General features: G+C 41.3%; 2 protein-coding genes across 5 annotated transcripts; one reads left to right on the plus strand and one right to left on the minus strand.

Annotated features, from left to right (window-relative positions):
- Positions 1-1685: 1685 nt before the first annotated feature.
- On the plus strand, positions 1686-7202 carry LOC105569968 (solute carrier organic anion transporter family member 2A1-like). Of its 3 annotated transcripts, none has more exons than XM_012026851.1 (8): positions 1686-1918; positions 2240-2967; positions 3452-3561; positions 4042-4487; positions 4605-5280; positions 5491-5872; positions 6124-6225; positions 6298-7202. In XM_012026851.1, the coding sequence occupies exons 2-8, from the start codon at positions 2634-2636 to the stop codon at positions 6417-6419; spliced, it is 2172 nt and encodes a 723-aa protein (XP_011882241.1). In that variant the 5' UTR covers positions 1686-1918; positions 2240-2633; the 3' UTR covers positions 6420-7202. The 3 variants fall into 3 exon arrangements, with proteins under 3 accessions (XP_011882241.1, XP_011882243.1, XP_011882240.1); XM_012026853.1 differs by having other exon boundaries at positions 2347-2967; XM_012026850.1 differs by having other exon boundaries at positions 1686-2967.
- Positions 7085-13036, minus strand: LOC105569967 (solute carrier organic anion transporter family member 1A5). Of its 2 annotated transcripts, none has more exons than XM_012026849.1 (10): positions 12885-13036; positions 12151-12419; positions 11654-11863; positions 11198-11456; positions 10900-11041; positions 10448-10739; positions 9857-10046; positions 9445-9703; positions 8683-9103; positions 7085-8558 (listed from the first exon to the last, which is right to left on the minus strand). In XM_012026849.1, exons 2-10 carry the CDS (start codon positions 12413-12415, stop codon positions 7612-7614), a joined length of 2985 nt encoding a protein of 994 aa, XP_011882239.1. In that variant the 5' UTR covers positions 12416-12419; positions 12885-13036; the 3' UTR covers positions 7085-7611. The 2 variants fall into 2 exon arrangements, with proteins under 2 accessions (XP_011882239.1, XP_011882238.1); XM_012026848.1 differs by having other exon boundaries at positions 12826-13036.
- Between the last annotated feature and the right edge of the window lie 2357 nt (positions 13037-15393).

Genomic DNA, 15393 nt, shown 5'->3' on the forward strand with positions numbered 1-15393 from the left:
CGTTTCAAGATTCTCTTATTGCGCCAAGTTATTTGTTTCAATTGAGACGTACACATACAGGAGTTTGGGTAGTCATTTAGGCATACAGATTACCGTCGTGATAAGAAAATTTGTATTAAACGTCATTTTATACTATCGCTTCTGCTCAAGGCGCGTAAGGTGATAGCCAGATATTTATTTAAGATTACTTCGAATAACAAGAATGTAATTCTTTTTTTCTCTTTCCTTTTTAAATCCATCATGCGATAACAGTATCTTGCTTAGGGCGAACAAATTAAATGCTACCGAGACGAAGAGATGAACGTCCAACGTAGGCGAAATCAAAGCTCGAAACCGTTTGTCCGTAATTATTAATGATCTTTTGACAAATATTTAATCGGAACGACCGATACCGCCCGAAATCTAACAGCGTGACCGTAACGCTCGGCCGCTTGGAGAACCGGCCGTTCTCGGCTGCTATAAAAATTAAACTTCGGCAATTACCCGTCAGCTATTAGCGACATAGCTGTTTGATGTATGCCATTAGCAATGCGCGGGAATAGACGGAAGAGTTTACCGAGTGCCTATGTGTGCGCGCGTGTGTACATCACGTCGGCTCTATTAAATCATAATGGGTCCACAATGTGAGCCTCTGCTCCCGGAGGTTGACTAGAAACGAGCTTAGACAACACCGCACCGAAAGCCAAGACCTCGTGCACGTCGCCGTGGACCGTACGTCGCGAATAGGCACTCGAGGGATGCCCCGTTTCACCAACGTCGAGATTTCAACGCCGAGGTTTCGGGGGTAGAGCAACGCTCCCGAAAGCTGCTCTTTCGATTCGCACATATTACGTACAAATACACACGACGCCTCTTCTATTTCGACAATTTTTCTCCCGCCGCGCTATCGAGAGCCGGACAAGGATAGCACGTTATTCAAAAGTTGCGAATCACCGGTACAATAGTAATGAATATTATTTTACACTTTTTATCGCAACGTACGGAAAGAATAATAAATTAACGCTTAACACGGAGTGTTATACAATTAGTGATATCGAAAACTAGGTAATTGTTTGAGGACTAAGTGACATGGAAAGGCCTCGAAAATGAACTTTTGAACGAAGCTTGATTTCGGTGTTGCGTGGCAATTAATTTATTAATAACTCACAGGTAATGATTATGAGAGGAGCTCGAAATTAAGCCGCCAGGCCGCGGTAGCAGCAGCAGTAAGACGTGTTTTACGGCTTCGCCGTCTGATTCGCACATCCAATTTCGCAATAGCACGGGGCGCCGAGCGCTTACCCCGCTAATTGCTCTTTTTCTGCGTAGGAGTCAACCCCGCATCCCTACTCCTTTTCGGGCATCGTTCCTACAGGTGCAGGTTATCAGATAGACCAAGATAGATCGAGCCGACGATATTCGTGGTCGGCTAGTTCCTAGTCGTGGAAGGAGGGATTGAAAGAATCGCCAGTCTAGGGGGGAAAAGAAGAGAGAGAGAGAGAGAGAGACAACCAAAAGGAAAACGAGAGAGGAGACAGAGAGCGACAGGGAGGAGGGGAGGAATAGGCTGATTGCGAGAGACAGAATTTACCCGCTTGATAACGACACGGTGGATAGTAGGCATGTGTAAGGAGATCGTGGCTCTCTCTCGTACGATCGGCTCCTTGGGGGGCGAAAGGTGGGGATCCTCAGTAGGCATAGAACACGGCCTGCACTCTGTTGCGTTTAGGCGCCTCAGTTGCGGAAGAATATCGCTCGTTTTCGGACGCGAATCTATATTTCGCGGGGAACCACGCTGGCTCGCGGCCGCAGAGCGATCGGCGATCGATCGACGGACCTTACTTTTTAACAGAGACCTCCGCCGCTGCACATTAATACTCCGCTACGGCGACCGCGCTCGATCGTTCGAACTAAACTCGGGTCCATCCTGCATCAGCGGGTAGGTGGCCGCGGTTCGTCAACTTCTCGCTCGCGATATTATTGATCGTTCGTTCTTGTAATTCAATTTACGTATAACACAGACATACCAGGTTTCTCATTTCACAACAACTCTACATGATTAGCAATTCATTGTAACACTTGTTATTTAGGTGAAAACTACAGGGTTCATCTACTTGATGCATAATCGAGTCTTTACATTCTCATTATTCTTTTTTCAAATTATCGTTTGAGTATCATTCTGATAATACCGTTCCAACAGTCTGATAATATTGTCTGGCATTCGGCGTCAGCGTTTGCTGTACAAATACTTTATCTTCAGTCTGCCTTAAGGCTTAACTCTCTCCATCGACATCATTGATCATCCCCGTAAGCATAAATCATCGAGCCGCACGAGCGACAGTCGCAGTCAACCCCCAGATTTCCTAGTGTAGGTGTTGTCCGAGCGAGACCAGGTCGAAACATGGAGAACACGTGACCGCGTGATAAAGTGACGGGACACGAGGAACAGTGCGAGGGGAAGAAGAGTAGATTCCGCGAGTGAGCGCGGGGGCGAGTCCGGGCCGAACGAAAAAGCGATGCCAAGAGTCGCGAGGACGATCAAGTCACATCGGTATCGTGCGACCCGCGATTGAGGTCACTGAATTCGCTCGAAGCCACTGGTGTTAGGCGCTTGCCAGCTGCGGGGCAGTCGCGACGATCAGGTCGAGGCGAAGATGAAGAACAACTCGAGCAACTCGAATCACGAGAAGAACGGGCCGGAGAACCTGAAGCTGCTCCAGGTGCCGACGACGCCGCCCGCGACACCATCGACACCCACGACGCCGACCAGAGGTCTCGACGATGTCTTCAAGGAGCTGCCGATCACCGACGACACTTCGTGCGGCATATGGTGCCTCAAGGGTCCGAATCTGCAAAAGTTCGCCAACAAGAAGGCATACGTGTTTCTTTACGGTGTACTCGGCTGCATATTCTCCGCCAGTTATGCCTATTTCAACGGTACCATCACCACCATCGAAAAGAGATTTAAAATACCCTCGAAAACGACGGGTACGTACGATACGTGTTGTTATACTTAAGTGCTCTATATTTCCTGTGTATCGTAGAGATAGCTGTAACTCACAAACATTGGAAAAATGGAAAGATTTTACATTAGTATTTCGAAGCTTTTTTATAAAACAAATCTATGAAACATTTGTTAAAAATTGGCATTACTTATCCTGAATTTAGGCCGATAAATAAATTGATTGATTATAGTCAATACTTTGGCGTTATATTTTTATTAATTCTGTTAAAATTTCATTAGTTTTGTGCAAAAAACTTTTTATCAATTATTTAATTTGCTTTATATAGAAAATGTATAAGCGTTATTACAGCTTATTCGTTTTAACAATTTAAAATGCTGTTCTATTGCGCTTGTAATCAAGTTTGAAATTTCCAAAGCAACGTGGAAATTAGCGTTCGCGTGAGGAATGTCATTAAATGAATTGCTACGGCACAATTTACGCCACGTATGCGCTTTCTTCTCATGCAGGTCTCATCACAGTGGGTAACGACATCTCGCAGCTTTTCGTATCCGTCACCCTGTCGTATTACGCAGGAAGGGGTCACAGGCCTCGATGGATCGCTTTCGGTATTTACACCGTAAGTTTTACCACACGTATCCACGGATATCGACATTTGCGATTAGTGCGGCGTGCATCGCGTATTATTCGCGCGCTGTACTTTCGCGTCGGCAAGAAACGAAATCAGCTGTCGGCACACGCCCCGAGGAACGAGCCGGTAGACGTCATAACTCACCGATTGGTCGGTTCTTAATTAAATTAGGAAGTGTTAGAATCGTAGCTACGCTCATTCATGCCTCTTGCCATCGTACTCTCGTCGTCGTGTGCTTAGCTAAGCGCTCCATTCTTCGAACAGTAAAGAGGCGCTTGCGGAATGCTCTGGATGTTGAGCGGATAGTTGAGCGTGCTGCGATATTTATGATACGATAATAAATGATAAAAAATAATGAGAAATAATAAAGATGGAATTAATAAAAAGTACTATGCACTTAAAAACTCGCGGATTAGGTACAGATCGTTCCCGAATATTTAAATAATGCCCCGTTGTTTATTTCATCAGGTTGTACTTTTCTGTTGTCTTACGATGTTACCGCATTTTCTCTACGGGCCCGGCGAAGATGCCCTGTCGCTGACTAAAGAGTATGGGAATACGAAGCTGCAAAATGCGCTGAACACAAGCGTGATTTCCGACAAACAACGCAAGTTTCTCTGTTTGGGCAAAGAAGGTCGTGGGACGGATTGCGAGGTCGAAGATGGAAACTTCGCGCCGCAGGTGCTCCTCTTCATCGCTCAACTGGTGTCCGGAGTGGGTGGTTCTCTTTATTACACCCTCGGTGTGTCGTACATGGACGACAACATACAAAAGTCGAAAACGCCCGCGCTCATCAGTTTCTCGTACTTTCTGCGAATGCTGGGACCCGCCATCGGCTACGGACTGGCTTCATTCTCCTTGAAGTTCTACATTAGCCCGACTTTAACTCCCACTATCACGATGCAAGACCCGAGGTATCGTTAAAGCGATTTGCCGATTTATTGATCAAAATCAAAGCGATTTATGTGATATAATATATTGATGCTTAAAAAAAATTACATTATATCTAATAAATTTATATGACATTTCAGGTGGCTAGGCGCTTGGTGGTTAGGATGGATCATTTTGGCCATTCTCCTCTTCATTTTCGCAAGCGTGATCGCTCTCTTCCCGAAGACCTTGCCGAGAGCGGCCGCACGCAAAGTTCTGGCCCTGGAACGCAATAAATCGGCCGCGAGCATTAAGGGCGAGCAAGAATCGGAGCTACCGGCGTCTATCTCGGACATGCTGAAGACGTTTAAGCGCCTGCTGACGAACACGACTCTGATGTGCAACAATCTGGCGACGGTCTTCTACTTCATGGGCTACATGCCCTACTGGATCTTCATGCCGAAGTACATTGAGACCCAGTACAAGCAATCGGCGTCCGTCTCGTCGTTGATCACCGGCACGGTCGGCTTGGTATTCAGTGCCTTCGGGATTTTGCTGTCCGGTCTGGTCATCTCCAAGTACAAGCCGAAGGCTAGATACCTGGCGGCGTGGAACGTCATGATTGGCATTATATCGATACTGGGAATGATCTCTTACGCCTTTCTCGGTTGCTCGGCGAACGACGACCAGATCGCCATTCAGCCTAACGGTGTTTTAAAAACGCAACTACCCTGTAACGAGCAGTGCCACTGCGACTACGTCACCTATAATCCCGTGTGCTCTGAGCACGGACAAACGTTTATATCCGCGTGTCATGCTGGCTGTCGTGGCATAAAGGTTTGATATCATTTTACACTATCTCTCGATGAAAAGCAATCTCGCCTTGGGAGAAAAACTGATTACTTAAAGGTGGAGGAACTCTTCCGAGGCGAATAGACAATTTTTGTCAAGCAATTTTTCAATGTTAGAAAATTCTCAAGTCCCTACAAGACGAGATTTGCTGTATTTTTTCTCCATTATTCTATTAAATGTATACTTTTTCTTTAGCTTCACACTAACGGCAGCAAAGTTTATACGGACTGTAGCTGCGTGAAACCGAAATTGGCTCGTTCCCTGGCGCATTCGTTTGCCAACGTCACATCCTTTCCATTTTCTACCGAAGTCCCATGGGAAACGACCGACGCAGTGGAACCTTTGGGGACTGCTATTCCGGGCTCGTGTCCAGTGGATTGTATGCAGAAATTTTACATCTTTCTGGCGGTGGTGTGTCTTTTGAAATTTAGCGGTGCAACTGGACGAGCGTCGAACTTCCTAGTCTCCGTAAGATGCGTCGACGAGAAGGACAAGGCGGTCGCCATGGGCTTCGGATTAATGATAATGAGCCTCTTTGCCTTCATACCGTCGCCAATTTTGTTTGGATTTATATTAGGTTAGTGATAAACTTCATTTGTACACGCGCGCGCGGTTAATAACATCGACAGAGACAGATTGCCTAACGTTATCAAATTGTTATTATCAAACAGCAAACAAGACTCCGATGTCTCTATTTATTTTTTTTTTTCAGTAATATTCCATGTCTCTGTTCGCAAGTCGACCGATTACTTCATGTATCTCTATATTTACGCACTCGCTTGCTTACACGCTCTCTATTTGGAGATTAATTAATATTTTATCTTTTAGACAATACCTGTCTCGTGTGGGGTAAAACTTGTTCAGGTACGGGAAACTGCTGGCTGTACAATGGCGAGGTATTGAGGTATTTGCTGAACTTCACCGCGGCCAGTGAGTATCTTACAAAACGATGATATTTGAAGAATACAATTGTTCGTGCATCACAATCTCTTTGTTGTTCAGGTTTCGTAACGATCGGCACGATATTCGACGTGGGCGTCTGGTATTTCGTCAAAGACGTGAAGATCTTCGACGAGGAGATCGAGCTAAAAGATATAGCTGAGGAGCCCGGTGAGACACTTTAAAGAATAATTGATGATCAAGTTCAATCACCTTTTCGGCGTATTCATTACGCGTGAAGAAAGACTTTGATCGAAGATCTTCAAGAAGGATCGAACGACGAATGCGAAGCGAGCGAGAACCGACAAATAAAGACTTTACAAGTACCTTAAGCACCTTCTTAGCTATTTAAAGCTCGTAGTAACCTAGATAGAATCGACTGTTAGCAGATCACCCATGGTGTTCGCAAGAGAAGAGCGACCACCCGATCTTTTACTAATTTTAATTTACTACTATTAATTATTTTTATCGCCGTAACCGATGAATTCATAATTCGTTGTAGGTACGTATAATATGAATATTTGTTTTATTTCGGACTCACGTTCCAACGAAAAACGGGTGCTAAATTAGTACATGTATAAAGTACATATATATATATACTTCGTATACATCGCTTGTCGATAGTGAAAATATTGATTCATACTAATATGAATCGTCTATAAAATTAAATGATTGTACATATAATGATTATACCTTGAAGTAGTAACAAAACACCGTAATTTATCTACTCAATGAAATATAATGTATCCGTTGTTATTAGCGCGTTAGAAGGAATTTTTATCTACATATATAAGGTGGTACTATGAAACAGGAAACCATTACTAACAGGTAGGCGAAATAATCCACAAAATTAGGAATGTGATAGATTTTAATCGTGTAATAAATATCAGAAGGATCATAATGGACGTTGTTATACACATGTTACGTTTTACAAAGGATAACTGCAAATATGAAAGTATGCCATGAAATACAGTAAATATTTTATTAGCCGGCTATCCTTTATTAGAAATATTTGGAGTCACAGATGAAAATAACTTTATCGATCGCAATATTTCTGCATGATAATTGGAGCAACTTATACTGATATTACGATTCGCAAGTAAAGAGAGTGTACATAAAATTTTACTGTTCGCCTATCAAAACGCGATGTTAAATTGGGGGGGTTTTATATCTCAAATGCGACAGGTGTCAGAGATAGTATTGTGCAGCATTGTGTACTTTTGTAGTCAAAGCCTCTTATCGCTCGCAGATATAAAATTATCGTGATAGTGCTTCTATTCTACTAGTGGATTTACTCGCTTCTCCATAAATATCTGCAAAACTGCGCGTCGTTTTCATGTGCCGTGCGTCATCTATCACGTAAGACCGATCGTGAATCTAAAGATCGGTTTGATGCCTTACTTTGCTGCCTTTAGCGACATTTTTCGGACTGGGAGTACCGGATCTCTCCGAATGTGGGTCATTCTTGTCCTGCACATCTGGCAAGCTACCGAAACCTGAAGAGGCCTGTCCTCGAGAGGATGACCTACCGGGTACCATAGCGACCAGAGGTATACCTATCTTACTCTCCGGTCGACTTCTCGTATCCTCTGTCGACTTCACCGATAAGCGATCTTCGTCTAGAGTTTCCTGACTCGCGTTCTGCTCGTATCGATCGATCAGCGACTTCACGTCCTTCACGTGCCCCGTGTTAGTACTGCCCGAGTTGCTCCTCCCGTCCGGAAACGGATCCACTATCGGTATGCCAACTTCGTTGAAGTCGCCCTGTTTGGGCGCGTCGCTCTCTTGACCCTTCTTCGCCAACTCGGAGCTGCTTGTCTGCAAGGGATCGTTCTGATAACTATTCGGACTCTTGAATCTCGAATTTCCTCGTGGATCCTCGTAGTGATCGGGATTCGGAAATTGACGTCCAAGAGACGCGTTCTTGGACGATGGGCGATCGCTCTCGTGAGCTTGATCGTAATCTTTGCTCGGAATGCGCCTCCTCGATCTAGGTCCGACGCTACTGAGGTCGCTCTCGACATCAGAGTCGAGTTCCAGCGGCGTGTAAGCGACTTGTGTACCCGACCGTTTCTTACTCTCGTCGCTCGAACTGTCTAGCTCGTCCTCGGAATCGAGATTTTGAATCGTCGATTGCGAATTGTGATTTGTCGGTGGATTCGAGCTCGACCGAGGATTGCCTGAACCCAACGAGCCATACTTCAAAGGCGTGCTCTTTTGAGTATCTTCTTTTTCCTCCGGTGATTTTTCTTTCAGTTCGGCTGTCTCTGGTACTGTCCTTGATTCTGGTTCAACAACCACCTCCACTTGTCCCGTTTCGTCGTCTGAAAATATCATTGCATCTTATATTGCTGATTCTACAGAAAAGGGAATTTATTGTATAAAAAGAAACTATAGTTTTCTTAATGGAGAAATTGAATTTAGTAATCGTTTGCAAAGGATATTTACTATTGTTTAATATTTCAGGTAGCTCGGTTATTGTTGCTTGTTCGACCATTTCTTGTAGCTCAACATTTTCTCGGTCTTTATCTTCGTCGTATAACTGTAAATCTTTGCAGAAAAACCAAACGATAATTTTGACCAAGTCACTAAGCGATAAGAATAGTATTGTCAGATAGCACAAGTAATTCCCGAGTTTGTCGGTATCGTGTAAGCGACAGACTATCTTTTGATTGCCCCAGTATTGACACGCCTGACGCGAGACGAATTCGTAAAGAACTTTGCCAATAACGTAAACGAATACTCCGATCCACATCATCCAGAAACCTATGCTGATAGCTTTGTCCTGTTTGTAGACCGATCTTATATTGATCAATAAATCTCCGACGAGGGTGGAAGCGATCAACACATACGCTAAAACAGCTCCAAACTGAAACATATTAAAAAATTTTGCTTCTGCAATTGTTCAGATTGGATTGCAAGATTTATAAATATAGTAGAAGCCACAATTAAAATATATAATTGATTATAATATTATGTATTTAACACTTTGAGTACCAATCTGATTTCGGCATTAAATTTAATAAATCTGATGAATTTGAATATTTTTTTGCTCTTTAAATGTCTTACGTTTTTAGTAAAATTATTCTTAATCGGATGAGAATAAGACAGTATCATTCACAAATCCAGTATTTGCGGAAACTTACGCGACATCCAGATGACGAGTGACATGGCACTCAAAGTGTTAAAAACGAAAAAAGGTGTAGTCACCTCAAAAAGCATCCAGCCGGCCTGGCATTGAGTCGAATTGCACGAACCATCTGTCGCCTGGTCATTACTCCATCCTGCCAGATCCTCTACGCAGCCGCAACCGCTGTAGATCTTCTCGTTGTTGACGTGAATAATTATAGAGCAGCTGGCATAGCAAGGACTATAGTACGTGAACTTTCCCGAGTTGTCGCAAATCGGCCGGAATTCGGCGTCCTTAGAGCAATGACAGTTTTTGTTGCAATATCTCAGCATTGTATCGCTGCAAAAGCATCAGTCAAGAAATCTTTACTTGTCCATGCGATTATCACGAGATGAAATAGAACGTCGCAGAATGAGATACATTGTCCCTTTACTTTTAATGATACTATTGCTATTCGATAAATGTTAATTCTACGTATCGGCCTACACTTACGAGCCTTTGTCTAAACCGACGACTGGTGGTTTCTCGCAAGCAGCAAAGATTAGTGCGATGATAATCGCTATTGTCAGAAGCACGATAACGAAACTGTAACCAATAACAAATCTCGCTCGTGGCTTTGCCTTGGCTAATACTAGGCCACTGATGACTACGATCAGTCCAATTAGAACAGGTCTCACGATAGCTAGAACGAAACGTGAATATTTATTTTACATACAAATTATTTCAACTATCACATAATATTTCAACTTCCTACAACACCTTGCGACTCGTAAATTACATATATTTAGATTTTTTTTAAGTCTCAGTAATTTAATCATGGTGATTCATTTACCGGTTACGTAATTCTTTTTGCATAAGTAAAAGAAATTTAATTATATAATGCCTTACTCTACTACACTTAATCTTACAGAATGTTAATTAGAAAGAGAACAAATTTTAGTTTTTTTGTTTCTGTATAAAAATTAGCTATTGATAATTTACTTTGTCAAAATATTCCAAAAATTTATCTTTAAACTGATATCGCTAAGATTTCATTTTCCTTCTATCTATATGCCCATTAATAGAGAGATTGATTAATCTTACTAGCGACTAGTCTGAAAGATAGTGGGTCGTTAAATCCACGAAACATTCCTGTCGGTCTGGATATGTGAAATCTGGACTCTAAGAAGCTCTCCTCGTGCGCCATAAAATTTAGAAGCGCCGTGGCGCTCAATACCGTTGCCAGAATATTGAATATTAAAATTTTGTTAGTAACCAATCTGCATAATGACGGCCAAAAATCAGGACTGCCGACCTTTTGATTGGCCGTTCTATGGGGTGCTCGGTTATGTACCGCAGTCCGATCGAGAAGTGAAGCTGCAGCTTGTTGGACAACCTAACAAAGTAAGTATGACTGAAAAATGTGATTTTTTTAAAAAGAATGTAATGTAATAAGAAAAAGTGGATTAGTATTAATTTCAAAAACACTTGCATTTATAAAACCTTATAGAATTCCAATTAATCTAGAAATTTGTGTTTATGTTCTATGTATATACCTCTGAGGGTAATCTTCTTGGGAACCACGAAAGCAGCAAGCCAGGAATTACCAATAATATGGAGAGAATTGGGAATCCAAGCCACCACGCCCCGATTTGGTCCTGATACGATTTTATAACACTGAAATCTTCCGCGTCTATCCTGCGACGTGAGTAAATAAGTTTAAAAATAAATATACATATACTTGTGTCTGTTTCGCAATCATTAATTAATGTAATTGAATCTTAATGATTGCAAACACGCAATGATAATATGATAATAACCAGGATATTTAATAAAATATATTGTAGCACTCACCGAAGGCATCCCCAACCTAAGAAATACCCGAGAAGGACCCCGATAATCTTTACGGCAATTATTATACTGATAAAAGTGGTCACGTTTTTCTTTTTTGTATTATCGTCCAGGTAAGAAATTCCCAGCGCATAGTATGTGATATTTGCAATCCCGCTTACAACTAATACAAAAATTATGACGACCATAGTAAAGTAACACGGTTCGTCTTCCTCTACGATGATCCTCGATGATCTGGGAATGCATAATTCTGGACTATCATCTGAAACCAAAATATATTTTTAACGCGAACAAAATTACTTTTCAATTTGAAACTTAAACGCCATTTTAGGACCTAGAAAATTATTTTTTGTTTATTGACTAATTAAATGCCAATGTGATTTATGCAATACTAATGTACAGTAATACCAACGGAAGTGAGAAAATAATTGTATTTTACTGTACGCTTCGGGCACTAACCCGCATACAATGACATATGAGTGATGTTCTGTGTCTCCTCGATCACACGAACACGATGTGTTAAATGGGGTATTATCAAAATGAAAAACGAGGCGCTTTGGAAAAGTGTTAAAGCTCCTATCCACGCAGCTCTGTGTATTCTGTCGCCCCAATATGCTATCGCCAATCCTAATATAATAGGCGTCAATTCTGCTACAACAAGAATCCAATCTGAAAGAGATAAGTTTCTTTAGGAAATTATTTTTTATTATCGAAGCAATTCTTGAAAGAAAAAAGTTACCGACGCCAAGTTTTGCATATGTTAAAAATAATGTAACTATATTGAAGACTTATGTAACTATTAAAATAACAGTTTAGATTAAAATATGTTTTACGAAATGTAACAGAAAAAATATTTCATGCCCCGGATATTTCTGTGAACACAACGTTGTGTAATTTTCTTTCGAGAATTCTTTTAGTTAAATATAGGAGTTTTGCATTATCGATGATATACGCACCCATCACATAAGGATCGAATTGAAATCTTCTGGCTATTGTGGTTCCCGTCACATGAAAATAAGCATACGATGCAGCTTGCACCACACCGATCCAACAAACCAATCCCACGAAGAGTTTTCGCGTTGCAAATTTCGCCAGTTTCGGGCATCGCATTTGTCCGCAGCCGCAATCGATTGATTGACTAGGTATTGGATTGGCCGGTCCTGACAAACCGCCTTCCACCTCCGATCCGCTTCTTATCACTTCCGGAAAACGAACTGTCATTTTTCTAAAAAGAATGTGCCTTTTAATCGCAAGATCAAATATGTTAAAGTCTCATCCACGCGCGTGTAGGCTTTTCATTTAGCTGAGTATCGTGTAGATACTTTGCAAATATACACACGTAAAAAAGATATTCCGCTGCTTACAATAAATTTTATATTAGAAATATCATATATGGAATCAAAGTCATAAAAATCAAAAAATTACGGCAATGGTATATATCTGATATCAACCTATGTGTCATCGTGAGTCATTGAGTTAGTGGAACCGTAGAGGCTTCTTCAAAAGTAATCGCACTATTCGAATGTAAATTTGTAACGCAATTATAATAGGGCACGAATTCGCGATTATAATTTTTCACAGGATCGATAAAGTTGTGATACGAAGCATACGTTGCACAGGCATCTACTTACGTTTATTCAGATTTGCACTGATGATAAAAATAGTTATTTTTTTCGTGTTATTAATTCACCTTTGTGGTAAGCTCACATGGCGACAACATCCCGCGTAAAATTTCACCCCGTGGAAAGCTCGTTTTCCGTCTTTTCACCTCTGCCGTTGCAGGAAAGAAACGTAAGCGTTCAACGTGAGCGCACAGGCGCGGCACTATTCGACGATGAATACGCGTGTTATCTTCTTACAGATACGCCGTCGAGATATCTTCCGATAAAGTTAGAGTGTCGCGATGGGGATAACATTACCGACACCGACATATCGCGGAGGTGTGTATGACTCGCTATTCACGTGAGTGCAAAAGGGATAACCATACAACGTCCATTCTTTAACGCACTGCCATTGGCATTCGAATTAAACACGTCTACCAATTGCGCTTAAATTTATTTTAATCTTCGCTCGAGGATTAATTTGACAAACGGCCAATCCTTTCGAGCAAACGCAGATTTATTAATTCATTGAATAGGTATCGTTGTTATTAATATAACTTCGTCGCGATTGAACTGTAACACATTTTTATTACAACTTTATGAAAATTATATAAGAAACTCTTTGTGCATGCGTTTTTAAATATACAAGGTATTCTACAATGATCGCGGAATGCTTTAAAAGCGTATTCTGCAGATTTTCTGTAGATTAATTAGAGTAGAGAAATTGTAATACAAAAGTATCGAAGATTACTTATTGTTAACTGGTGTTATCTTTTGTCTTTTTATGTAGCGATAGCAATCAGTTAACGTTAACAAATTGATCAATCACAAGAAATTGCAACATAATAGTATACAAATTATTGAATTTTTCTTTTAATGGAATTAGCAATTAAATGAAAGTAATCGTTGTGCCTTAGACGCGATGTTAAGAATCCCATGAAGCAGTGCGCAAAGTGTGCGGTAATAATTCGTCGAAATTTAGTTTAAAATACAACGGGCGAAATATTCGGCGTGAATTTTATTTTACAAATATTTCGTAAGCGACAATGAACCTGGTAACGGTCGATGTTCGTATTTGCTTTTTGTGGCATATAGCGCGCTCGTAAGTGTTATTACTTGCCAACGACTCTCCAACGGACAAGGTAATGATGCGCGCAGTTCCGTGTGTTTTATTGAAAGTGAACTTTTAACACAGAGATGGTGATTTTTATTGTTGAACAGCACGAGAGACCGAAGTAGATCTGCGCGAATGTAAGCAAATATCTCTTAGTGTGACTGTGTTTAATATTAATTTTTCACGTAATGAATTACGCGAATGTATCTCTTCTATTGCTTTTCCATTATTTTATCCCTTTCTATTACCAGCGCGAATGTCGTTAATATCGAACAGTTGAGGCCTCTTTTCCGCGATGTTGATTGGTTTTCTCGAAGCGCGGTGTGCTTCACTTCTCTTTTAGATTCATTGTGAATGAAGATTTGCAATTTAGAAATATACATTTGTATACAATAACTATTGAGGTAAAATCTCTAATCTTGGTAATTAGAATTTAAGTAACAACGATTTTTGTTCCGATACATTTTCTCGATTGAACAGAATTAATCGTTAATTTAATCAATACCAATAAGTCCGCAGAATAATACACAAAGCGTAGTAACAGCCACGGAACAAAGTAATATACAATAAAATATTAAGTACGGAATTTTCCATTGCGTAGACAGGCCAACGAATTCTCAAGGTTCTTTTGTTGTTTTTCACTCGGCGCGGTATCGCACGACGATTAAGCGGGCCAACGAATTCTCAAGGTTTTTTTGTTGTTTTTCACTCGGCGCTGTATCGTACGACGTTACGCGGGCCAAAGTTTACCTGAAGGTCGCTGCTCTATCACTCGCTCGCCGAACGTCGAGCCGGCAGGCAGTGGCGAGAGTCGCTCCGTACGTGTTATTACTTTTCCGTTATCGGCTTCCAAGACTCGATCGCGACGAACGCAGGGATAAAACACTATTGATTTGCACACCTTCATTAGTAACAAGTAACGTTCCTTGACTAATTACTAAGTTTCGACAACTTGTAACGAGAAACGGATTGCATGTTGAGGCGACGGCTCTTTATCAACGTATACATATTTCACGAGACTAACTCGTCTAAAATTTTTATGTAAACCGTGGTACTTTGTCGCGGTTACATCTCGTTTACGCACCGCGCTTTTAATTGTCTATCGATTTCGTGTAATCTGTTCCATTTTCGGGAAAAGAGAAATTTGTGCGACTTCGGCGTTCGCGCTGTAAGTCGCTCTGTCGTTCTTCGCAACTCGAACGGGCAAGAAGTACAGAAAATCGCTTATTGTACGTCGTTACGTTGTGTAAATGATCTCGATTAACTGTTGCAATTAATAATTACTATTTATCGCTGGAAATTTTGTTCACATAGCTTATCTCGAGGATTAGATTGACGCCAATTCAAAAGTGTTTTATCCATTATCCTATTCTTCCGAATCAAATTGTTAGTTTGAGTAATTTGTATGACAGAAAGTCACGCGATATTTGTTAATACTATTTCGGGCGTTTCGCGATATATCACATCGCGTACGGGAGTGTCCG

The sequence above is a fragment of the Vollenhovia emeryi genome, unplaced genomic scaffold, assembly GCF_000949405.1.
Source record: "Vollenhovia emeryi isolate VEMERY1.0 unplaced genomic scaffold, V.emery_V1.0 DF939122.1, whole genome shotgun sequence".
NCBI classification, from domain to species: domain Eukaryota; kingdom Metazoa; phylum Arthropoda; class Insecta; order Hymenoptera; family Formicidae; genus Vollenhovia; species Vollenhovia emeryi.